Here is a 22,559-nt window from a genome sequence, read left to right as displayed (position 1 = left end):
CGCCGTCGCCGTTTGTCGACAAAGAGGCGATAGATATTCCCGACGCTCGTCCTCGACCACCGACTCGAGCGGAACGCTGCATCGGCTCCATCATGGCGGGCTCTTCGGGCTCCATCCACGGCCTTACGGGCAAGGCCTTGCTGTACGATACCTACGTCTCCAGTTTCAATTGCTTCAGTCGTGTTCGGCTGTTTAGGGATACCTCGACAATCATGCTAACGAGTTTGCAATAGGTATTTTACAAGCATATTCGTTTCTTTGGGAGTTTTCCTCTTCGGATATGACCAAGGCGTCATGTCGGGCATCATCACGTAGGCTTCTGTTTCCCCCCCAATCCCGTAGTAGCAGGCAAATCGAAACTGACGATATCCATTTCCTCCCAGGGGCCCGTACTTCATTGACTACTTCAACCACCCGTCGAAGGCCGAGGTCGGGACAATGGTTGCCATTCTCGAAATCGGTGCCTTCATCTCGTCTCTCATTGTTGGCCGCGTTGGCGACATCATCGGCCGTCGACGTACAATCCTGTACGGCTCTTGCATCTTCTTTGTGGGAGGAGCATTGCAGACGCTGGCAACGTCGATGGCGATGATGATGCTCGGGCGAATCATTGCCGGCTTCGGCGTCGGCATGCTTTCCACCATTGTGCCTGTCTACCAGTCCGAAATCTCCCCTCCTCACAACCGTGGCAAGCTTGCCTGCATCGAGTTCTCCGGCAATATCATCGGCTATACGACGTCCGTCTGGGTCGACTATGGCTGCGGCTACATCGAGAGCAATCTGTCATGGCGCATTCCGCTTATGATGCAATGTATCATGGGCGCCCTTTTAGCGTTGGGAAGCTTGATCATTGTGGAGTCGCCCAGGTAAGAAATGACTGCCTTGCTATGTCTGGCTATAATGCTAATTGCTTGCTCCAGATGGCTCCTGGACAATGACCACGACGAGGAGGGCATGGTTGTCATTGCCAATCTCTACGGTGCCGGGGATATCCACAACGCCAAGGCCCGCGATGAGTACCGCGAGATCAAGATGGGCGTTCTCCTCCAGCGCCAGGAGGGCGAACGGTCGTACTCTGAAATGTTCCGACGATACCGCACACGAGTCTTCATCGCAATGTCTGCCCAGGCCCTTGCGCAGCTCAATGGCATCAACGTCATCTCCTACTACGCCCCCTATGTATTCGAATCGGCTGGCTGGGTCGGCCATGATGCTGTCCTCATGACTGGTTTGAACGGCATCACGTACTTCCTCTCCACCATTCCGCCGTGGTATCTCGTTGATCGATGGGGTCGGCGAATGATTCTCCTCACCGGAGCCATCTTCATGGCCGTCTCCCTGTCTCTCATTTCCTACTTCCTCTACCTTGACGTCAAGTGGACGCCTAGGATGGTGGTTCTCTTCGTCATGATTTACAATGCCGCCTTTGGCTACTCATGGGGGCCTATTCCCTGGCTCTACCCTCCTGAAATCCTGCCTCTCAGCATCCGCTCCAAGGGTGCCAGCTTGTCGACCGCCACGAATTGGGCTTTCAACTGGCTCGTGGGTGAAATGACGCCGATTCTGCAGGAGTGGATTAAGTGGCGCCTGTATCTCGTCCACGCATTCTTCTGCGTTGCCAGTTTTGTTATTGGTAAGTTGTGGCGCTATCACCGACTCTCCCTTTCAACCCGTCTCGAGACATTGCTGACTGGCCCTCTCAGTTTACTTCATTTACCCAGAGACTTGCGGAGTCCGCCTCGAGGACATGGACTCCATCTTTGGCGATGCCAGCACAGTAGCCACCCCGTCCATTCATGCCGAAACCGGGTCACTTATCCGGGGTGGGTCGCCCATTGGATCCGGGCGTACGCCGTTCCGCTCAACGACGCCCATCCCTAGCCTCACACTTGACCCCCCTGATGGCAGTGATAACAAGGCTGCCCAGGGTGGTGGTGACGACCGAAGCATCAGCGGATGGCTGTCTAGGGTTGTCAACCGTGGCGGCTCGGGCAGTCCGAGCAGTGGACAAGGGCGATACACTCCACTCGGCCAGGATGACGAGGGTCGCAATGACAGCTGAACAAGGCTGTCATGTTCATTTTCTGGAGTACCCATATAGATTTGCTCTTTTCGTTTGTTTTCCTTTCTTTTCCAGAGCGCTTAGACTGCGGAGCGATGCAAAATTGGCTTGCTCTCGCTCCATTGGGTACACAATCGACCTAGACTGGTTTTCCAGCATCGGAGATGGATCTTGGTATATATGGGGGGTTGGAACTGCCCCGGGTTGCATCAGCCAGAAGGACGGGTGTCAATAGCAGTCACGGGTATAAAGGGGGACATAGGAGGCACCCAGTTGGGCCGAGGAGGACCTGTAAAGTGTTTCGATGAGATAGGTAGCCGCTTGAACAGCTTATGGTGCGACGATGTACAGACTGATGCATGGTGAAAGATGGTGGCAAGCAATGGGTGAAGCTTCCAGTAGCGCTAGTTCTGAATAGTAGTAGTTATCAGTAGCGATATGCCAGTCGCTGGTCAATCAGTTGATGCTCATATATGGTGATAGTTGCTCGTCCATCGAGGTCTGCTCCGTGCGCAGCGTACTATAACCGCACGTTGTAAAAGCTGGTAAAGAACCGTGTTTGCCATCTACGCCACAAGGTCTACATGCTTCTCTATACACACTCTCACAACCCTTTACACCGAAAACGGACTCCAAGAATTAGAGTCCATGAAGATTTGCTCTTAGATTTCTCAAAGAATCTCACAACAACAACACACATCATGACACCAGCAGCAACGACAGCAACAGCAGCAGCAGCAGCAAAAGCAGCAAAAGCAGCAGCCACCAACCTCGAAGTCACGCACGCCTACCGGCGCCTCTACCGCAGCCTCCTCCAAGCGGTGCGATACTCTGCGCCCGCGCGATACGTCGTACGGGACCAGCTGCGGGCGGCTTTTCGGGAGCGCTCGGGGGCAGGGGCGGCGGCGGAGCTGGACGGCGAGGGCGTGAAGAGGACGGTGTGGTTCCTGGAGGCGGCGGCGAGGGAGAGAGGGCTGGAGCATAAGATTTTGAAGAACTTGGTGAGGGTGAGGTTGGAGTCGGGTTGGGGATGGAGGAGTTGGCGGAAGGCGTTGAATGAGTCGAAGCAGAAGTGAGTTTTTTTTTTGTTTTGTTTGTTTGTTGTCTTTTGCCCATCAATTTTGCTTGATTCTGAGGGTTGGATTTGGAGGAGAGATGCTAATGATGTTGCAAGGCCTGATGTGAAGCAGTTGCAGCAGGAGGGGATGAGGCATTATAACATGACGGTTGCGATGCTGAATAAGAGCATGGGGCTTTGTCTACGGTGAGATGGGTTGAGATGGATGAGGCTGGGAAGATGAAGTTGTCTGGGGGGAGAGTTGTGATACCAGGGCAGTGCAAGATGAAGTCACAATGGATGGCTTGAAAGAAGCGGAAACAGAAGTGCAGGAATCTGATAAAGGTCTGGGCCTTGTTGTCATATATTTGTTTTCATTTTAAGATGATGTTACAGAGCGGAATAGATCACGCGTGCCACTTTGCTGGCTAAACTTCTATCAAACACACTTTCTCTTCCTACAAGAAGAGCCTTAGCCAGGCAGTACAAACTCCATTGCCAAATGCACATGCCCAGCGCTCGCCCACTCTCTCTCTCCTCTGGCGATTAAGAAGTTTCTTTTTTTACAGCTCCAATTCAATCTCCTTGTGTATAAGCTCGTCCAGGCTCGAGTTGTCGCGCGTGTATATCCAGGTCCCCAGTGCCGTGCCCTCCTTGTCGCCCTGCCCCTCGCTCGCGACGCAAAAGTCATACCGCTTGGGCCCGGACAGGGGAGACGAGAGCCAGATCTGCTTGTTCGGGGGCTGCTTGTTGATGACGTATGTGCCCTTGCCGGCGACAGTGACGGTCATGACGCCGGACTGTTTTTTTTTGTTGCAAGAAGATGGGGGTCAGCTTTAGCATTTAGGCAATTGCAGCATGGGATTGATTGGGCAAGGGGAAGGAAACAGGGAGGAGAAGGAGGAGGAGGAGACAAGGAAACGAACCGAATATTCCACGTCAATCGGCGCGCCATTGTCCTGGAGCGTCTCAAACTTCTCGAGCAAATCATTCAAATACTCGTTTGCTAGGTCGTTGTACTCTGCGTCGGAGAGCTCGGCCACGGCGAACTTGGTCTCGGTCTTGGTGGGAGGCTTGTCTGGGTTGGAGGTGTCGGGCATGATACCCTTGCGCAGGCTCGCGTGCGCCGAGAACTGGCGTCGCTGGGGGAGCGCCACTGAGGGAGGGATTGCGCGGGTGATGCTGGGGAGGAGGAGGAGGCGGCGGGTGCTGGCGGGAGAGGGTCTGGATGTGCGGAGGGTTCGGCTGAGGAGGTTGAGGGTGCGGTTGGATGCCATGGTTGCTTGACTCTGCTATGCTTTGCTTTGGTGGGGTCGAGGAGGATGCTTTTCGTTGGAGAGAGGGGTGGTTGATGATGTTAAATGAATTGAGTGGCTGCGTAAGCGAGGGTTGAGAACCGTCGATGAGATGGGGAGATGTATGTTTGTTGCAGAAGATCAATTGCCGGCTGGTGAGGTGGAGGACGGACGGGAGGAGAAACGAAGACGAAGCTGAAGAAAGCTGTGAGCTCTAGAAACGGCACGACCCCGGTTGGAAGAAGCCGAAAAGAGTTCGTCATGGCATGTACCCCATACAAGGTGCCCGGCATGTGGCTTGTGACCGGGGACCTCGAGGGACCTTGATGGCTTATCGATTTCGGCGCAGTCGCAAGTACAGGGAGGTCCTCTGCGCTTAGTCATGCCGCCTTGGCAACGTCACCGGGAGCTGCCAGACTCGCCTTTATCGGCCCCAACCAGCGCCAGAGCAGCAACCTGAGTCTCTTCCATCACCAACATCCCGCCAAACAGAGTCTCTGGGGATGACGAGGCTCGTTTCGCGGCCATGATCAACGCATTCTTGGTCTTCAATGGCCAGGGCCAGCCTCGGCTGACCAAGTTCTACACCCAGCTGGTGAGTTTGCGACGATTGCGAGTCGACTCTTCCATTGTGGAATACCTACACAGCGCCCTTACTCACAATCATCACCCGTCGAAAAAACAGGACACGAGCATCCAGCAGCGCCTGATATCCGAGATTTTCACCCTCGTGTCCAACCGCCCGGCAGGTTCCTGCAACTTCCTGCCTCTGCCCCCGCTGCTCGCCGCGTCCAGCACGTCGCACACCTCGACGGAAGAGCAGAGCGACGTGCCCTCGCTGGTGACGTACCGCCATTATGCGACGCTCTACTTCATCATCATCTCGACGACGACGGAATCGCCGCTTGCGCTGATCGACCTGATCCAAGTATACGTCGAGGCGCTGGATAAGCTGTTTGAGAATGTCTGCGAGCTGGATCTCATTTTCAACTTTGAGACTTTACATGCGACGCTATCGGAAATGATTATTGGAGGCGTTGTCATCGAGACGAGCCTTGATCGTATTGTTGCTGGCGTCAGGGCTCAGGGTACCGTTGCGAAACGGCCGGTGAATGAGGGGCGGAGCACGATTGGGTCGGGAATGGGCATTGGAGGCAACTTTGCCTGGACAGGGCGGGTATAATGATGACATTGGAAAAAGAGACGGGTTCGGATAAAGCCATGGCCGGCATATGCATACAATTTCTTCTGTCTTTCCTGCGACCCTGCCAGGGGTAATCACGCCAAACGCCGTATATACAGAGGAGCTATAATACAAGGTGGAGAGCTGTTCATCTCAAGTGGCCTTATTTCGACTCGGGGGTTCGCGGCGACGGATTCACTTCTGGGGCGTCCTTGCGGCGTTCGTATCGCTTCTCCGGGTCGAGCACGCCAAAGAGATTCTGGGCGTGTTTTCGCAACTACAGCTTCATGTGAGCGCATTGAACTTGGGCTCTGTGCAATCCAGTTTGTGACGAACCTCTTCCGATGGCTTATACTGCCGTCCCCACCACTCAAACTCGGAGTAAAAGAGAAGCCACACAAGCGCAGCTATCCGTAGAGTCAGCCTCGACGCATCATTGCACACATGCCACCATGCCAGGGCTCAAGACTGACCTGCAATTGTGAGGAGCTGCGCATACTTGACGCCCTTGTCCCACCTCGGCGAGTAGTTTGCGAGGGCGATGCGACGCTTGTACTTCTTCTCGAACCGGAGCTGCTGCTGGTGAGTCAACTCTTTGAAGTCGGGCGGCCACACTTTTCGAGCCTTGTAGGGGTTGTTTGCGACGGTCAAGGGAGCGCTTTTGGAGAGCTGCTCCTTTGCCGTCTGGGCTAATCGTCTGGCGAGTGTCGGTCTGAGCATTGTGTGAGGTGAGTGGCCTTATGGAGAGGCTTTGGAGACTTTATGTATGTAGGCAAATATCGTATCAAACGTGAAGGCGAAGATGGACGGATATCATCAGGGCAGGTAACTACAAGAGTCGAGAGACGGATGACGCTGTTGGCGCTAAGCAAAGTTCAATTGCACTACCTACTAATAGGTAGTAATACCGGTAGTAAGGTACAGATGCCATGTGTCAGCCACGCTGCACCGCCACACTGCCCCGCGATGTACCTCGTACTTTTTCACCCCTCCTCGTGCGCTTTTCGGCGCTGGAATTTTAAACCCCCGCCAAACTTCATCTGCTTGCCGTGAGTCAAACCAGAGAAGAGACTCGAGACGGTCTTTCTTCCCTCTGTGCAAGTGAGTCAAAAGGGAGCAGAGCTGTGGAAAGGGCGCACCAAGAGAGCCAATCCGTTTGGGCTTTTTCCTTGTTTCTGACCGCCAACAAGTTACTCCTCGGTCTCGCTTCCTATTCTCTTCTTATTGTCACCAACCGCGCGTTCGCAAACATGGCGACGACTTCGGTGCCAAAGGCCATGGAGGCCCTGACCCTCTCCAAGACCAAGGAGTTGAAAGGAGTACGTTTGACTCGGTTTCCGTTCTAATTGCATCTGCTGACTCTCCCGCCAGACCGAGAAGCGCGACTCCCTGATCGCCGTCGAGAAGAAGTACCAGAAGAAATGGCAGGAAGACGGCGTCTTCGAGACAAATGCCCCGACAACGGCCGAGGTTCCCTTCCACTCCATCTCGCCCGCCGAGCTGCGCGAGAAGCAGCCCAAGTTCTTCGGAACCATGGCCTACCCCTACATGAACGGCACCCTGCACGCCGGCCACACCTTCTCGGCCACAAAGGTCGAGTTCGCCGCCGGCACGGCCAGGATGCAGGGCAAGCGCGCGCTGTTCCCCATGGGCTTCCACTGCACCGGCATGCCCATCAAGGCCTGCGCCGACAAGCTGGTCAACGAGATCAAGATGTTTGGCGAGGACTTTTCCGGCTACAAGGAGGAGGAGTCCGTCATCGAGGAGCAGCCCAAGCCTGCCGCTAAGCAGACCAAGGAGGACCCCACCAAGTTCAGCACCAACAAGAGCAAGGCCAACGCGAAGACGGTCAAGATGAAGTACCAGTTCCAGATCATGCAGGCCATTGGCATCCCGACTGAGGAGATCCACAAGTTTGCCGATTCCCAGTACTGGCTGCAGTACTTCCCTCCCCTGGCCATCAGGGATCTGACGAGCTTCGGCGCGAGAATCGACTGGCGACGATCGTTTGTCACGACCGACGCCAACCCCTACTACGATGCATTTGTGCGCTGGCAGATGAACCGACTGAAGGAGCTGAACAAGATCAAGTTTGGCAAGCGATATACCATCTACTCCATCAAGGATGGCCAGCCCTGTATGGACCACGACCGTGCCGAGGGAGAGGCGGTTGGCCCTCAGGAGTACACTGCGCTGAAGCTCAAGGTTCTGGAGTGGTCGCCCAAGGCTGCGGAAGCCATCAAGGGCAAGATCCCCGATGGTGCCAACGTCTTCCTGGTCCCCGCCACTCTGAGGCCGGAGACCATGTACGGACAGACCTGCTGTTTTGTCGGCCCCAAGTTGACATACGGCCTGTTCAAGGTTGATGACAACAACTACTTTGTCATCACCGAGCGGGCTGCCCGCAACATGGCTTACCAGGGCATCTTCGCCAAGGAGGGCCACATCGAGAAGGCTGCCGATGTCCAGGGCTCCGACCTCGTCGGAACTCTGGTCAATGCCCCTCTGTCGCTGCACAAGGAGGGTGTCAGGGTCCTGCCCATGGAGACCGTCCTGCCCACCAAGGGCACTGGTGTCGTCACGTCTGTGCCTTCAGACAGCCCCGATGACTTCGCCACCGTGACTGAGCTGGCCAAGAAGGCTGATTACTACGGAATCCAGAAGGAGTGGGCCGAGCTGGAGATTTACCCCATCATCGAAACCCCGTCCTACGGCGACCTGTGCGCACCTTTCCTGGTCAAGAAGCTCAAGATTGCCTCACCCAAGGACACCAAGCAGCTGGAGGAGGCCAAGGAGCTGGCTTACAAGGAAGGATTCTACCAAGGTATCCTCAAGGTCGGCGACTTCAAGGGCGAAAAGGTCGAGACGGCCAAGCCCAAGGTCAGGAGTCAGCTGATCGAGGCTGGCGAGGCCTTTGCCTACTCAGAACCCGAGCGCAAGGTTGTCAGCCGATCTGGCGACGAGTGCATCGTCTCCCTGATGGACCAGTGGTACCTGGACTACGGTGAGCAGTCCTGGAAGGAGACGGCCCTGAAATGGGTCGAAAACGCCGACGGAAAGGGCCTCGAGACGTGGGCTCCCGAGACCAAGAACGGCTTCGAGGGCGTGCTCAACTGGCTGAACCAGTGGGCCTGCGCTCGATCATTCGGTCTGGGATCAAAACTGCCCTGGGACCCTCAGTTCCTGGTGGAGAGTTTGAGTGACTCGACCATCTACATGGCTTACTACACCGTCGCCCACTACCTGCACAAGGACCTGTTTGGTCGCACCAAGGGCCTCGGCAACGTTGGCCCCGAGCAGATGACTGACGAAGTCTGGGACGCCATCTTCTGCCGCCGCGATCTGTCGGACGACGTCGTCGCCAGCTCCGGCATCCCCCGCGCGACTCTGGAGAGCATGCGACGAGAGTTTGAGTACTTTTACCCCCTGGACCTGCGAAGCTCGGGCAAGGACCTGATCCCCAACCACCTCACATTCTTCCTGTACATCCACCTGGCCATCTTCCCGCCCGAGTACTGGCCTCGCGGCGTCCGAGCCAACGGCCACCTGATGCTGAACGGTGAAAAGATGGCCAAGAGCACGGGCAACTTCATGACCCTCAAGGACATGGTTGAGAAGTACGGAGCCGACGCTTCCCGAATTGCCCTGGCCGATGCCGGTGATGGTGTCAGCGATGCCAACTTTGAGGAAGACGTTGCCGACAACAACATTCTGCGCCTATTCACCCTGCGCGAGTGGTGCGAGGAGATGGTCAAGGAGCAGAACGAGCTGCGCACCGGCGAGATCAACAACTTCCAGGACGGCCTGTTCAACAACGAGATGAACGCCTGCGCCAGGGAGGCCATTGAGCAGTACACCCTGACCAACTACAAGCTGGCGCTCAAGGCGGCGCTGTACGAGCTGACAAGCGCCCGCGACTTTTACCGCGAGGCCTGCGCGGCTGGCGGCATCAAGATGCACAAGGACCTGGTGTTCCGGTACATTGAGCTGCAGGCCCTGCTGATGGCCGTCATCGCCCCCCACTGGGCCGAGCACATCTGGCTCGAGGTGCTGAAGAAGGAGTCGACGATCCACAACGCCCGGTTCCCCGAGGTGCCGGCCGTGGACGCGGCGCTGTCGGCCAAGCGCGAGTACGTCCGCAGCACGGCCTCCAACATCAACTCGGCCGAGGGCCAGCAGCTCAAGAAGAAGGCCAAGGGCAAGGAGGTCTCGTTCGACCCCAAGCGGCCCAAGAAGCTGACCATTTACATGGCGGCCAAGTTCCCCGCGTGGCAGGCCAAGTACATTGACCTGCTCAAGGAGCTGTGGGACCCGGCGACCAAGAGCGTCGACGACAAGGCGCTCAACGGGCGCATCGCCAAGATGGGCGAGATGAAGAAGGCCATGCCGTTCGTGCAGGGCCTCAAGAAGCGCCTGCAGGCGGGCGAGCCCGCGGGCGTCGTGCTCGAGCAGAAGCTGGCGTTTGACGAGAAGGAGACGCTGGTGCAGATGCTGCCCGGCCTGAAGCGCACGTCGGGCCTGTCCGTCTGCGAGGTGCTCGTCGTCGAGGAGGGCGGCAAGAAGGGCGTCAGGCTGGAGGACGGCCAGGAGGTGGACATTGGGGTGCCCGTTGCCGAGAACGCGGTGCCTGGCCAGCCTACGTTTTTCTTTGAGAATGTCGAGGCTTGATTTCTACTAGAGGGATTCTTTTTTGCCAGCTATAAGGAATGGGAAAGAATAAAAAAGAAGAAAAGATTCGAAAGCACAGTAAAATGTTAGAAACTGAAAAGGCAAAAGATTGCGAGAGAGACAGTTTAGAAAGATAATATATTGTTTCATGGCTTCTTGTGTCATGCCTAGAGATCAAGTGCGTATTACATGAGAAGAATCTATCTCGCGCGTTGAGCTGTTCTTCATGAGGCTCTGTTGCCTTGCTGCTTGTTTGTCTCTTATCCGTCTTGGTAGCACTCCATACTCGGTATAACAGTCCAGCATCAAGCTCAAATGGACCGCGTTTCAGCATCAGCCTTTATTCGACACCAGCCGCATCTTGGACTTGCTGAATCACTTGGCATCTAACACCCAAACACGCACTTCGTAGGTAATTCGCACTCTGAACGAAACCCTCCGTCTCCCCCGTGAAATACAGACCAATCAGCGACTCTCCGTTTCTCAACCGCCTTGCCAAAACCAAAACGGTAAAAAGGGTCCAAATACATACACTCCTACAGTAGTAGTAGCTCTACAGCACTAGTATTCGCATCAAGCCATAGGTATTCAACCAACCCGGCGCACCGTCTTGCAAACGCCGTTTCTCGGCCGCCTTCCGCAAACTGTGGACTCCCCAGTAGTAGTATCGATTTTTTTTTTTTTTCTTCTCTCTTTTTTTGCCTCTTCTTGTCACTGCCGTTCAGGAGGCGCGGCTCTAGCGACGCCCCCTTTCCTCCCCCCTACCTCTTTTTTGCCCCTAGTCGAAAAAAGCTTGTGTGTGCAAAATTCTCGATCAACATTACTCTAAATTGTGACCCCCATGCTGCCACTGGGCACGGGTAATCGCAAGCCTGTACTCATAGGTAGTTCTCAGCGTCAGATTTCGAACAGAGGTACCTGGCTGTACCTGACGGTCGGTGAGCCTCACAAGATCCATGTGGGAGCATGGCTGGAAATGCCCACAAATCCCTCCCCCCCCCCGTTGCTTACTTGTATGGTTTGTCTTCTTCTCCCGTTCTTCTTCCCTTCCAACAGCGCAGCCCTGTCAAAAACGTGTTCTGTTCCCGTCTTATTTTCCCAACAAGGTCTCAAGAGAGAGTCGTCCCTCAGACTTGGTTGTGGCCCCGGGACCAGCCGATGGACAAATCAACCACTGTCCAGACCCTTGGTACTGTCTGACGCGTACAGTACTGTACTCTCCGTGCCACCGCAGCCGATAAGGTCAGAGACCTGTACTGTACAAGCAATTGTCATCCCGACCAACGTTGAGGGCAGTCGCTTGAGTCGTCGAGATCCATTCCGGGTGATACTGCAAGTACAGTGAAGCCCCACAGCCGCGCAAGTCGTGGTACCGTAGCCAGCGCAGCGACTTCTGCTGTGATTCTCCTGCAAACTGAACTGTGTGTGAACCGACCAGCCCGAAGGATGCGGAGCCATGACCGGCCTAAGCCCTCCTCAGCATCCCTGGCGCTCGGTGATGCGCCTGTTTTGGAGCGCAAGGGGGACAGGCAGGCGAGGCTAGAGGGAAACAGAAGAAACATCTTCATGGGCTAGCATCTCTGCATTGACTCCAGCTGGGCCGCCGCGCGCTGAGGAAAATTTCGCCGCCCGGCCTTGCCCTCGCAAGCGAAGTGGTCGCAATTCCAAGGCCCGCCGCGCACACAGAGAGAGGCTGGTTCCTTTTGCCGGCCTCAGGGGCTTGCCTAACCCAAGCGCCTCCAGATGTGGATCGCATGTAGATAACAGTTGGGGGGGCTCTTCGCTCTGTTGTCCTCTGGGTATCCGTTCCCCTTTGGTGAGATCCGCATGGGGCTCGGAGAGATTCGTCCTCATACCGCCTCTTGGTATATACTTTGTAGTACTCACGATACCTACTTGAAGGTGGCATGAAGTGGTGGGAAAATCTGGCGTCGGTTCGTGAGGACTATTGCTTCCACAACCGCCTGGAGCAGAACTCTGGCGCTGCCCTCGTCTGGCTCGCTCGGCAATCCACCACCTCACCGACTCAGCGGCTTCGCGCGGCGATAACATCCTGCGGTTTGGAGGCTGTAATAGTATGTATTGTCGAGTCGGGGTCTTCCTGCAACACCATTTCGGCACTAGTAATGCTGAGAGTCGATCTTTTGCTCTCTCCATCGGCAATATGACGCAACAAAATGAGATGCGGCACATCCTTTGATACTGCAATATCTCGCAGCCTTGAACCGTCTCCAGCCTCTCATGACAAGGCCTCGAACTCTATTCGTCCGCGCTGCTTCTGGATGGATCGACAATGGGCCACCGTCCCAGCAGCGACTAGCATGAAGCCATCCCTGCCCCCTGCGACATTAAAGCAGCCCGACCAAGCCTCTTTGGGGGACGGACTGGAGCCTTGCTGGGTCGCAATTCGCGGGTCTGATGGCAGTAGTAATTAGTCGGAGCTCCCTGTCGCAATGGCTTGTACATGCTTGTACACACCGTGGTGGTAGTATGTATACGTCGCCTTGGTCCGCAACGTACGTAGACAGGAAGCCGTTGTTCTCTCTCCACGATGCGCGAACCCTCGTCCCGTTCAAGACCCGTTGCTTTAAAAAGAGCCTGAGCAGCAGCCGTCGGTTGTTCACCGTCCCTCAGTTCCAGCAATCGCCTCGTCCCCGCGATAAATCGGTATATGGCTCTGTTGGCGTTATAGTCCTCGCTTCACCTTTTTCTCCTTGCCTTCAGCCTGGCGCTGTCCTTTCGCAAACTCGAATCTACCACCAGTCGTATTCTCCGCAATAATCCTGTACATCTCCCGCCAACTTTCGGCTTCCAGCTCCCGAGAGATCAACAACCATGCGTTCAGCCCAGTTGGTCGTCCTTGCCATTGCTGCAGCAACTGCGGCGGCAAACGTCCTCACCGACAGCGTCACAATTGTCACCGACGCTTCGACAGCACAGCACATCTCCATCGGCACCGAGAGTGTCCCCGTTGTCTCGCCATCCGCAACGCAATCACCAAGCTTGACGGACTCAGAATCCCGGACAAATGTCGATGCTTTATCGACAGAGAGCGGCGTCGCCTCTTCCACTGGTGTCACCCGGCCTGCGAGCTTCCCTAATGCGACGAGTAAGTCACCGTCAATTGACTCCCAGGCTGAATTCCCTCCCCGCTGACATTGTTGAAGCGACGCTGGCTAGCAGTGTAGTTCCCACAAAGTCACAAAACACCACGACGCCCACCAGTCACGTCACTGGTGGTGCCATCCCACAGCAGATGCAGAGCTCCATGGCTGGGCTAATAGGATTCTGCATCATGGGCTTGATCATGCTATAGACGTGGATGGAAGAAGGGTTATGAATAATGACGCTGGACGATATGCGCGCCAAGTATTAGATTGTGTCCCAGGCAGGACACGGGCGTTTTAGAAAACCAACGAGATACCACGGGACCTTGGAGTTCCACCCCCTCCTGACTGAACAGGAGCGTACCGATAATAGAGTAATTGTAATCAACAATTTCACACACGATGATGCACGCCGGGCCCGGCAGTGATTTCCCGGAAGGTTCGACCTGTCGATGTTTGAATGGTTGACATATGAGAGAATATGTGGCAAAATAAAAATATGTTGAAATGTATTGTTGTGCGTATCCATTAGGAAGTGTGTGAACACTGTATTCACCCTTGATATCTCAGGCTATCAGGTTGACAGCATTTGGCTCAATGTCCCACGCCTGGTATAGCCATTTGTTGTCCCGCAAGGCTCGCCTAATGCGTGTCGAGGAGTTCACTTGCATGAGCATATCGCCCCGTCGGTCACGGCTGGCCTCGGCATGCTGGGCTTGGCATGCTGGTCTCGGCATGCTATCCAAGACACGGTGAGGCTTGCGCCAGGAGACTGGACGCTCCAAGGAAGCGACACTTTCGGTTCGGGATCGTAGATCGGAAGTCCTGCAGGTGTCTGTAACACTCAACTTTGGTCGATCAACCCGAGGAGCCGCTTTCTGGCGATCCTTTCGGTACCATGGGTGCTATACGCCTTGGCCATACACCCTGTGAGGCATGTCGCTGTCTTGGCGGAGGAATAAAGCCTCAACTTTGAAAAAGTCTATGTCAGGCGGCTTAAGCGGCGACGGGAATCTGGCTGCCAGAGTTGCCGGTAGGAGGAGGCTTGGGCAAATCGTCCTGCTGCTGCGTTAGCCAGCCGCTCGTCATCAGCGATGGTCATTTGGGATGCCCAACAAGATCAAAGATGACTCGAATCATCAAGCTGCAGCTGGGACACACGGCAATGTCCTGCTCGTCGCGCAGGTCGTCGAGGGCGATCTGGAAGCGATCGCCGCAAGGGCACGGATAGTGATAGATCTGGAGAGCTTCGTCAAATGTCATGTCTTCGATCTCGATCTCGTCGTAGATTGAGAGCCCGTCGTCCGCCATCTTGCAAGGTATATGCGAGTCGCAGGTCAGCACGCGGGACAGTTACTGTGCAGCAGTCGAGCTTGTACACGGAGTATAAAGAGATGATGACAAGTGTAGATTGTTGCGATGCGATGCGATGCGATGACTTGCCACCCCGCGATAGAAGCGCAAAAAAATTGATGGAGAGGAACTTATCGACACCCCACGAGTGTGGCTGGTGCTTCCGTCTGTTCCTTCCCTGTGGCTTGTGGCTGAGCACGGCAATCACAATCACATGCCGGGGCTCCTTCCCTGACGGCTCTGTGGCGCTGGAGTCTGGGGAAGCCGCGCCGCACCTGCTCTTGCCCAGGCCGAGGCCAGTGGACGGATCTCCACTCTCAGGTGCTATCGCTACAGCACTTTCCGTTCTGTTGTCGATTCCGCATGATTTGATGTCATCACCACCAAGCATCATCATCACCAGCGAATGCTTTGGTGGCTGAAGAAGCGACAACGGCGACACGGAGGCCAGCTACGGCAGCTGTAAGAAAAAGCCGCAAAGACAGCAACAACAGGAACAACAACAACTACAACAACTACAACTACAGCAGCAACAGCAGCAGCAGCAGCTTCCACTCGTCACAACCTCTGTTGCCCGTGTTAGCCGAGTCCACCCGTGACGATTCGAGCCGACCAATGCGTTGCGCCATCGACGATACGTGACACGCAGGGCACGATACTCTCCCTGGCCGGGAGCCAACGACGACCTCAGGCAGGGACGGAGACAGCGCCTGAAGCCGCGCCTTCGCAGCCGCCATGGCCTGGCAGTCGAAACTCGTCCTGCCCAAGGACCGCAGCCTCCGCGGCATCATCTCCAGCCTCACACGGCTGTACGTCAAGCATCGGACGCGCATCTCGCGCGCCATCTGGATCTCCCTCTTCGTCGCTCTCGCGAATCGCATCCGCCATGCCGTCCTGGAGCAAAAGGCCGCCTCTGCGCGCGAGGCCGCTCAGCGGGCTCTCCGCCAGAGCACCGTCACTGCCGGCTCCGAGGAAACGCCCAGGAAAAAGGTCGCTCTGAATCGCGAGTTCTTCAGGTCGCTGATGCGCTTGACGAAGATTGTGGTGCCCGGCTGGCGGAGCAAGGAGGCCCGGATGCTTGCGAGCCACAGCTTCTTCTTGGTTCTCAGGACCTTGATCAGCGTTCGCGTGGCCGAGATGGACGGTGCTATTGTCAAGGCCTTGGTCAAGGGAAATGGCAAGGAGTTCTTGAAGCGCATCGTCTGGTGGATGCTGATTGCCGTGCCCGCCACCTTTACAAACTCCATGGTAATGAACCGTCTCACTATCTGCTGGAGCAGCTTACGGAGCACATGCTAACTCGACCTGCCGCGCAGTTGTCCTATCACCAAGCCGAGCTGTCCCTGCAGTATCGGACGAGGTTGACACAGCATATCCATGACAAATACCTTTCCAAGCTGACCTTTTACGGCATCTCAGCGCTTGACGATCGCATAAAAAACCCAGACCAGCTCATTGCTGTCGATGTATCAAAATTCTCCAACAGTCTGGCGGAGCTGTACAGCAATCTGGCCAAGCCGGCGCTTGATATGGTTCGTCATCGTGTGACCAAACTGCAGTGAAACATCAACTGACCAATATGTTCCAGACCATATACACATATGCGCTATCCAAAAGCGTCGGAAGTGAAGGCGTCATCTTCATGTCGCTACTGGTCCAGCTCTCGGCAAACCTGATGCGTGTCTTGACGCCGCCGTTTGGCAAGTACGTCGCCGACGAGGCTCGTCTCGAGGGCGAGTTCCGCTTCCAGCACTCTCGCTTGATCGATTACAGCGAAGAAGTCGCCCTCTACGGCGGCCACATTGCGGAAAAGGATACCTTGGACAAGGGCTACTTCACACTCATCAAGCACGTCAACTACATCCTTCGGCGACGCTTCTACCATGGCTTCATGGAGGACTTTGTCATCAAGTACTTCTGGGGCGCTTTGGGCCTGCTCCTCTGCAGTGTCCCCGTCTTTGTCAAGCTTCCCGGACAGCTGGTCATGAATATGGGCGACAGGACCGAGGCGTTTGTGACGAACCGCCGAATGCTGCTTTCCGCATCCGACGCCTTTGGCAGAATCATGTTTTCGTACAGAGAGATCATGGAGCTGGCGGGATACACCTCTCGAGTTTCCACCCTGCTCAACGTCATGGATGACATCCAGATGGGCCACTTTGAGAAGAAGCTCGTCTCTTCCTCTGGCACGGAGAACAACGAGGCAGTTCTCAAGGGCCGCGGCACTGTCCACGAAAGCAAAGACTACATCAAGTTTGAGGATGTGTAAGTTGAGCCCACATAAAAAACCGCTTCAGGGACCTCGATGCTAACACCAAAACTCCAGGCCCATCATTTCACCCAACGGCGATGTTCTCGTCAAGGCTCTGTCCTTCTCCCTCTCCCACGGCGACCATCTCCTCGTCGTCGGCCCCAACGGCTGCGGCAAATCATCCTTGTTCCGCATCCTCGGCGGCCTGTGGCCTGTCTACGGCGGCACCGTGTACAAGCCCCCCTTCACGTCCATCTTCTACCTGCCCCAACGGCCGTACCTCTCCCGCGGCTCCCTCCGCCAGCAAATCATCTACCCCGACTCCCTCCGCCAGATGCGCTCCAAGGGCGTCAACGACTCCGACCTCCTCTCCATCCTCACCACCCTCGGCCTGGAACATCTCGTCGAGCTCTACCCCGAGGGCTGGGACGCGGAAGCAGAATGGCGCGACGTCCTCTCCGGCGGCCTCCAGCAGCGCGTTGCCATGGCGCGCCTCTTTTACCACCGCCCGCAGTATGCGATTCTCGACGAGTGCACAAGCAGCGTCACGCTCGATACCGAAAAGGTCATGTACGAGAATGCCAAATCGCTCGGCATCACGCTGTTGACCGTCAGTCACCGTCGGAGCCTGTGGAAGTACCATACGCATATCCTGCAGTTTGACGGGCAGGGTAATTACGTCTTTACAAAGCTTGACGCGGAGAGGCGTCTGAGGCTAGAGGACGAGAAGGAGGAGCTGGAGATGAAGCTGCGGCAGGTTCCTGAGCTTGAGAGGAGACTGGAGGAGTTGACTTCTTTTTAAGGGGTGTTGGGGGGGCGAATACCATGGTTTATGTGGAGGGAGGGGGAGTACCAGCCATCTTCTTGTTACGTGAATTGCTTTTGTATGATTACAGGATTGTTGGGAGCGGACCTCGAGGCATATATGATTCAGCCTATATGTTCAGTATCTAGTAGATCTGGTCGATCAAGTCATTCCATCGTTATTATACTCGTCGTAAGTCATCTTGGGGTTGGTGAAGGGAATAATATCTTCTCATCCCATCTCGCGTTCTTGAGATGTAAGACTCATGTGATGGATGTCGCATACAAAGCATTGTGTATAAATAACAAGTATATTTCGTCCTTATATCCAGTTTAGGATGACCTAATGCTCTCGTGAATGCGCATCACCTCATCAGCGCCAAACCAAAAGTCGTCAAATCCATCCTCTTCGTCGCTGTAATCGAGGTATCCATCATATTCATCATCATTCTCGTCCTCAACCTCAACCTCAACCTCAACCTCAACCTCAACCTCATCCTCATCCTCAGCCTGCTCGCCTTCTTCCTCATCCTCTTCTTCGTCTGGATAGTTACCCCAAAATTCAAACTCCGCATATTCATCAAAGACATCATGCTCCTCCTCTTCCTCCTCCTCTTCCTCCCTTTCCTCATCTGCATCAGCATCATACGCATCCTCCATCTCCTCCACACCCGACTCCTCCAGCTGGCTCGGATGAAATCTGCAAGTCTCTAGGTGGACGGTATTATCATTTTCCAGAATCTGCCGGTGATCCGCGCCACACTCGTAACAAAACTGGTGCTTGCATTTGACGCCTAGCATGGAAAGAAAGGGAATCGTCAGTCAAACCGTGTAGCTCGTGTATCTCTATCCCTGGCAGTAGATGCTGTGGACATCGGTCCAGATCTGGCCACAGCCCCAGCAGAACTGAAAGCGGCACTTGATACCTGTTGTATCCCTTCATTTAGTAATTCTCCTGCCAGCTTGTAGGTTAAGGAGAGAGAGATGTGACATGGAGCAGAGCGTGTATATCGCAAGTACGCACCATATAAAGGGTATAACAGCAAACAGAGGAAAGAAGATGATTAAATGAGAAGCAGGTGAAGAAGCAAAAGGGCCACTTACAAGTCATGTGCGAGCTATGCGAGCCTTGTCAGCAATCTTATCCTTTTGATCACCACCAAACAGGGCAAACATGGTAGGGTAGAGTCGGCGAAAACGTACCATCCGTCATTCTTTTCGATAGCCCATCCACACCCCGGACATGGCTTGGTCGTCCTCCCCACGGTTATCCTGCTCATCTCTTCCTCTACCTTCCTCCTCGCTGCGATCTGCCTCGCCAGTTCTATTGCTTTCCTTGTCCTCTCCCTTTCCTCGCGCTCTCTCCGATGCCTCATCTCCGCGGCTCTTCTTTCTTCTTCCAGCAAGCCCTGGGCCATGGCTCTGTCTGCGTTGAGCTGTGCTTGCTGCGACGCCGCCCACTCATCGTTGTCGATTTCTAGCCTGGAGCGGAAGTTATCTGGATTGGCAAGCAGCTGATCGTACTCATCACACGTCAAGCCCTGATGCCACGCGACATTGTGGCGGAAACAGGATCGGTGGCTGCAGTGTAGGCATATCACAATGGGCAGCTCATGGCCGCTTTCATGTATCTGACCAGAGCCACAGCCTGAGGTACACCAGAAGAAATTCTCGGCCTCGGCCATGGCAGCTCGGAGAGCAAGCGTCTCATATCTGGCCATGCGTTAGCTCTATAAGTGCTTGGTTACAAAAGGGGTTGGCCTCTGGTGCACAAACCTCCTGAATGTCTCCTCGTCGGCATAGCGCTGAATGTCTGTATAGTCTAGCAATCCACGGCACTCGGGGCATCTGATGTCCGTCCAGATTTTGCTGTTGAGATCAGACCGTATGGACCTTTCTAGACACTCGAGGCATGCCGTGGGAGGATGCTCGCAGGACGCGGTTGGCGAGAATCGGGGAAAGAGTACGGGTTCCTTGGTGTCAGCACAGATTGAGCAATCTCGATCTCCGGCCATATGATCTGACGGCACACGCTGGTGTGTAACGAAGACCGCCAATGTTTCTGGGTCCTTTTGATATCGTTGCCCGAAGCTAAACAGCATTTCTCATTAAGCAAAATGGCCACAAATATAAATCTCTGAATACTGCTCAACGCCGCAAGCATAAGCCTGCATTCTAGGAAGGGGTAAGGGGGATGAGGGTCATGGGAGAATCCAAAAGACAGCCAGAAAACAAAATACAAAACTAATTACATGGCGCTCAGGAGAGCAAGGTAGCCGTCATCTATCCCATCTATCTTCAAAAGCAAAAGGAACCGGGTATGCTGGGATTCGGAAGGGGGAGGGTTTCGGGGAACCTACCTGAAATCATCAGCTTCATCGTCTCCACGTCTTCCGGACAGGTCCAGACGGCGCTGATACGCCACCGTCATAGCAGAGTCTTGCTGCTCAAGGAGATCGACGTACGGATTGCTTGTAGCCGGAGTAGAGGAGCCGTTGGATGCACCAATTTCGTCTCGGGCCCCATTAGGGAGGCGAAATTCGCTTTTGACGCTCAAACTCTCCAACGAATTGGTGCCAGAGGACCGTGGACGCAGACTAGGGGCCCTCCCCACACTCACAGATGTGGGAGTCGTCTCTTCTTCCCGTGAGCTTGCAAACTCGTCGTCATCAAACAGGGCATAGTTGATGCGATATCTGAATCCAGTCTGCTGGCCAGCCATCGAAGCTGCTTCAGGCAGGATTGGCACCGTAGGAGGTTGATTTGTCGATAGTCGAGCGACATCCGGCTCGTCTTCCCCCATTTCTTCCCTTTCCTCTCCTTCACGCTCATCGTCTTCCCCTTCCCTCAGTTCTTGCCCTTCTCTCTTGACTGTAGGTCCCTCTTCCGCCTCCTCATCATCGACAAGCCATATCGACTCATCATCGTCTCCAAAGCCACTCATTATGGCAGGATTCACCATGCCATAATGCGACGTAGCCGCATGAACAAACATGTTGTTCCTCATCGCCGAAGACTCCACAAACGGAACGTACTTTGTGGTATACAAGTCTTCTTGTCTCAGCTCGTCTTCCGCGCCCTCGCCCTCCGCAGCATCAACCCCCTCCTCAGGGAAAGGCTCTTCCAAGTAAGAAAGGTCAAGCGACGAACTCTCACCACCGCTCGTATCGTGGCTCCCCTCAAAGCTGGCCTGAAAACGAGGCTCAACAGGAGTCGACTGCTCTGAACCGGCGCCGTACGTGACGGTATCGGTGTTAGCCGCCGCAGCCGAGGGCGTGGTGGAGGGCGGATATGAGTAGTCGTTCTGGAAGGGCCAGTTGACGTCGGCGGGAAGAGTGCCTTGGGTGACGGTGGAGGGGATGGACTTGTTGGTCTTTCGTCTGCGAAAAGCAGCCTCGGTTTTTTTCTTGAGGGACCGGAACATGCCTGGCCCAGCTGTTATACGGCGGACATAAGGTAGCAGAATGAAGCAGGGAAGGGTAACGATGTGACTCGGCCGGCGATGGCGCAGATTCGGACTGGGGCGAGAATGATGTTAAGTATGCATATATGAATGATGATAGAGATGCTTAGACTAGGTAAATCATGACGGTGGAGAAGCTGAGATTGAAGGAGGGAGAGAAGAAACTGAAAGCTGAAGCGAATGAATCGAATTCACATGGAGGAGGAAAAGGAAGGGAAGGAGACTGAAGCAACATGAAGGAAGGCAGGGCAGGCTGTGAGCCAAGCGCAGCTGCCTTCAAAGTAGGTACATGTAGCGATGGGAAGCAGCTGGAGAAGGTGCTGACCACATCAATTCGCTGTAAGTGGATGGACGGCACCTGCAAACATGAACAGCCCGTTGAGTCGACCGAGGAGGAAGGAGGACGCCTCGCGATCGATAGCGGGCTCGGTCTAGCTGCTGTCATGGGCGCTTCAGCAGGCTGTCAGCGGCGGGCATGTATTCAGCCTAGGTAGGTACCTGTACTCAATGTACAGTGCATGTAGCTCTACACGAGGTAGGAAGGTAGGTAGACAGAGCATCAGTACCTAAGTATGACCGCTGTGAGTAACCGCTAAACGTGCCTGCAGAGGGATCACATCGGTAAGATAAACAGAGTTTCGGCTGTGATGTCAGGTAGAGGCAGAAGTAGAGGTACTTGTTTGCCTGCTTGTTTGCCTGCCTGCTTGCTCGCTCGCTGTGAATGGAATCGTTGCTGCGGACTGGAGGTGAATGGCTGGAGGCATAAGAGTGCGCCTTACAGGGGTCCGAGGCGTGTGCATTAGACGCTGAAGCCAACAACAAGAACATATACTACTAGTAGTCTCACACCCCCCTGATAAAGCAAGGCGAGGCGAGGCGAGGCATTGATGCCGAGGGGAACAAAGGCAAAAGGCAATCGCAGGGCCATCGGCATCCCATATGATATGCGCCAGAGGAAGAGACTATTGTAACGCCATTCAACGTGACATTGCTGGTACAGGTACGAGATGCCGGAGTGCACCAATGACAGCAGCTGGAGTTGAAGCAACCTGAAGGGGGTCCGTGACGATGATCTACCTAGTTACCTACCCTTATGTGAGGCGCACTTATAGATCGAATACGTGGCAATGCTGCTGTCCTATCGTTACCAGCCAGAAAACAAAGTTGCATGCAGTAACAGGCAATAATATATAGATAGCCTAGTAGTATACCTTAGACGGGCCAAACATGCACAAAGGGACTGAAAGAAAGTCCTGGTCTGATCCCCAAGCCTCTGTAAACGCCCACATGCCTTCCCCCCGTGCATGAGGCGTGGT

At 54.9% G+C, this 22,559-nt stretch overlaps 10 protein-coding genes across 10 annotated transcripts; 6 read left to right on the top strand and 4 right to left on the bottom strand.

Annotated features, from left to right (window-relative positions):
- Window positions 1-92: 92 nt before the first annotated feature.
- On the top strand, window positions 93-2,384 carry TRIREDRAFT_121850 (hexose transporter; the record flags this gene model as incomplete). The annotated part of the gene is made up of 5 exons (XM_006965433.1): window positions 93-142; window positions 246-311; window positions 384-866; window positions 921-1,633; window positions 1,704-2,384. The coding sequence occupies 5 exons, from the start codon at window positions 93-95 to the stop codon at window positions 2,060-2,062; spliced, it is 1,671 nt and encodes a 556-aa protein (XP_006965495.1). The 3' UTR covers window positions 2,063-2,384.
- Window positions 2,385-2,823: 439 nt separating this feature from the next.
- On the top strand, window positions 2,824-3,330 carry TRIREDRAFT_43083 (uncharacterized protein; the record flags this gene model as incomplete). Its single annotated transcript, XM_006965193.2, has 2 exons — window positions 2,824-3,113; window positions 3,216-3,330. Coding segments are annotated over 2 exons (405 nt in total), but the record flags the coding sequence as incomplete, so codon positions are not given.
- Window positions 3,331-3,682: 352 nt separating this feature from the next.
- Window positions 3,683-4,240, bottom strand: TRIREDRAFT_33197 (uncharacterized protein; the record flags this gene model as incomplete). Its single annotated transcript, XM_006965179.2, has 2 exons — window positions 3,683-3,919; window positions 4,046-4,240. Coding segments are annotated over 2 exons (432 nt in total), but the record flags the coding sequence as incomplete, so codon positions are not given.
- Window positions 4,241-4,940: 700 nt separating this feature from the next.
- Window positions 4,941-5,597, top strand: TRIREDRAFT_77979 (adaptor protein complex AP-3 small subunit; the record flags this gene model as incomplete). The annotated part of the gene is made up of 2 exons (XM_006965432.1): window positions 4,941-5,009; window positions 5,100-5,597. 2 exons carry the CDS (start codon window positions 4,941-4,943, stop codon window positions 5,595-5,597), a joined length of 567 nt encoding a protein of 188 aa, XP_006965494.1.
- Window positions 5,598-5,760: 163 nt separating this feature from the next.
- Window positions 5,761-6,317, bottom strand: TRIREDRAFT_62086 (uncharacterized protein; the record flags this gene model as incomplete). The annotated part of the gene is made up of 3 exons (XM_006965300.1): window positions 5,761-5,874; window positions 5,934-6,004; window positions 6,071-6,317. 3 exons carry the CDS (start codon window positions 6,315-6,317, stop codon window positions 5,761-5,763), a joined length of 432 nt encoding a protein of 143 aa, XP_006965362.1.
- A 533-nt stretch (window positions 6,318-6,850) lies between these two features.
- On the top strand, window positions 6,851-10,413 carry TRIREDRAFT_48146 (uncharacterized protein). The gene is made up of 2 exons (XM_006965201.1): window positions 6,851-6,916; window positions 6,969-10,413. The coding sequence occupies exons 1-2, from the start codon at window positions 6,875-6,877 to the stop codon at window positions 10,263-10,265; spliced, it is 3,339 nt and encodes a 1,112-aa protein (XP_006965263.1). The 5' UTR covers window positions 6,851-6,874; the 3' UTR covers window positions 10,266-10,413.
- Window positions 10,414-13,100: 2,687 nt separating this feature from the next.
- On the top strand, window positions 13,101-13,581 carry TRIREDRAFT_107436 (uncharacterized protein; the record flags this gene model as incomplete). Its single annotated transcript, XM_006965431.1, has 2 exons — window positions 13,101-13,374; window positions 13,454-13,581. The coding sequence occupies 2 exons, from the start codon at window positions 13,101-13,103 to the stop codon at window positions 13,579-13,581; spliced, it is 402 nt and encodes a 133-aa protein (XP_006965493.1).
- An 889-nt stretch (window positions 13,582-14,470) lies between these two features.
- On the bottom strand, window positions 14,471-14,683 carry TRIREDRAFT_61523 (uncharacterized protein; the record flags this gene model as incomplete). Its single annotated transcript, XM_006965299.1, has 1 exon — window positions 14,471-14,683. One exon carries the CDS (start codon window positions 14,681-14,683, stop codon window positions 14,471-14,473), a length of 213 nt encoding a protein of 70 aa, XP_006965361.1.
- A 456-nt stretch (window positions 14,684-15,139) lies between these two features.
- Window positions 15,140-17,778, top strand: TRIREDRAFT_77974 (uncharacterized protein; the record flags this gene model as incomplete). The annotated part of the gene is made up of 4 exons (XM_006965430.1): window positions 15,140-15,973; window positions 16,042-16,257; window positions 16,314-16,990; window positions 17,052-17,778. Exons 1-4 carry the CDS (start codon window positions 15,461-15,463, stop codon window positions 17,776-17,778), a joined length of 2,133 nt encoding a protein of 710 aa, XP_006965492.1. The 5' UTR covers window positions 15,140-15,460.
- Window positions 17,779-18,113: 335 nt separating this feature from the next.
- Window positions 18,114-21,352, bottom strand: TRIREDRAFT_121843 (uncharacterized protein; the record flags this gene model as incomplete). Its single annotated transcript, XM_006965298.1, has 5 exons — window positions 20,141-21,352; window positions 19,557-19,649; window positions 18,984-19,493; window positions 18,885-18,898; window positions 18,114-18,574 (listed from the first exon to the last, which is right to left on the bottom strand). The coding sequence occupies exons 1-5, from the start codon at window positions 21,202-21,204 to the stop codon at window positions 18,114-18,116; spliced, it is 2,142 nt and encodes a 713-aa protein (XP_006965360.1). The 5' UTR covers window positions 21,205-21,352.
- Window positions 21,353-22,559: the final 1,207 nt, after the last annotated feature.

Source organism: Trichoderma reesei (genome assembly GCF_000167675.1).
Source record: "Trichoderma reesei QM6a unplaced genomic scaffold TRIREscaffold_9, whole genome shotgun sequence".
Classification (NCBI taxonomy): domain Eukaryota; kingdom Fungi; phylum Ascomycota; class Sordariomycetes; order Hypocreales; family Hypocreaceae; genus Trichoderma; species Trichoderma reesei.
The sequence above is the reverse complement of the archived record's forward strand: the minus strand, read 5'-3'. Positions and strand labels throughout refer to the sequence as shown.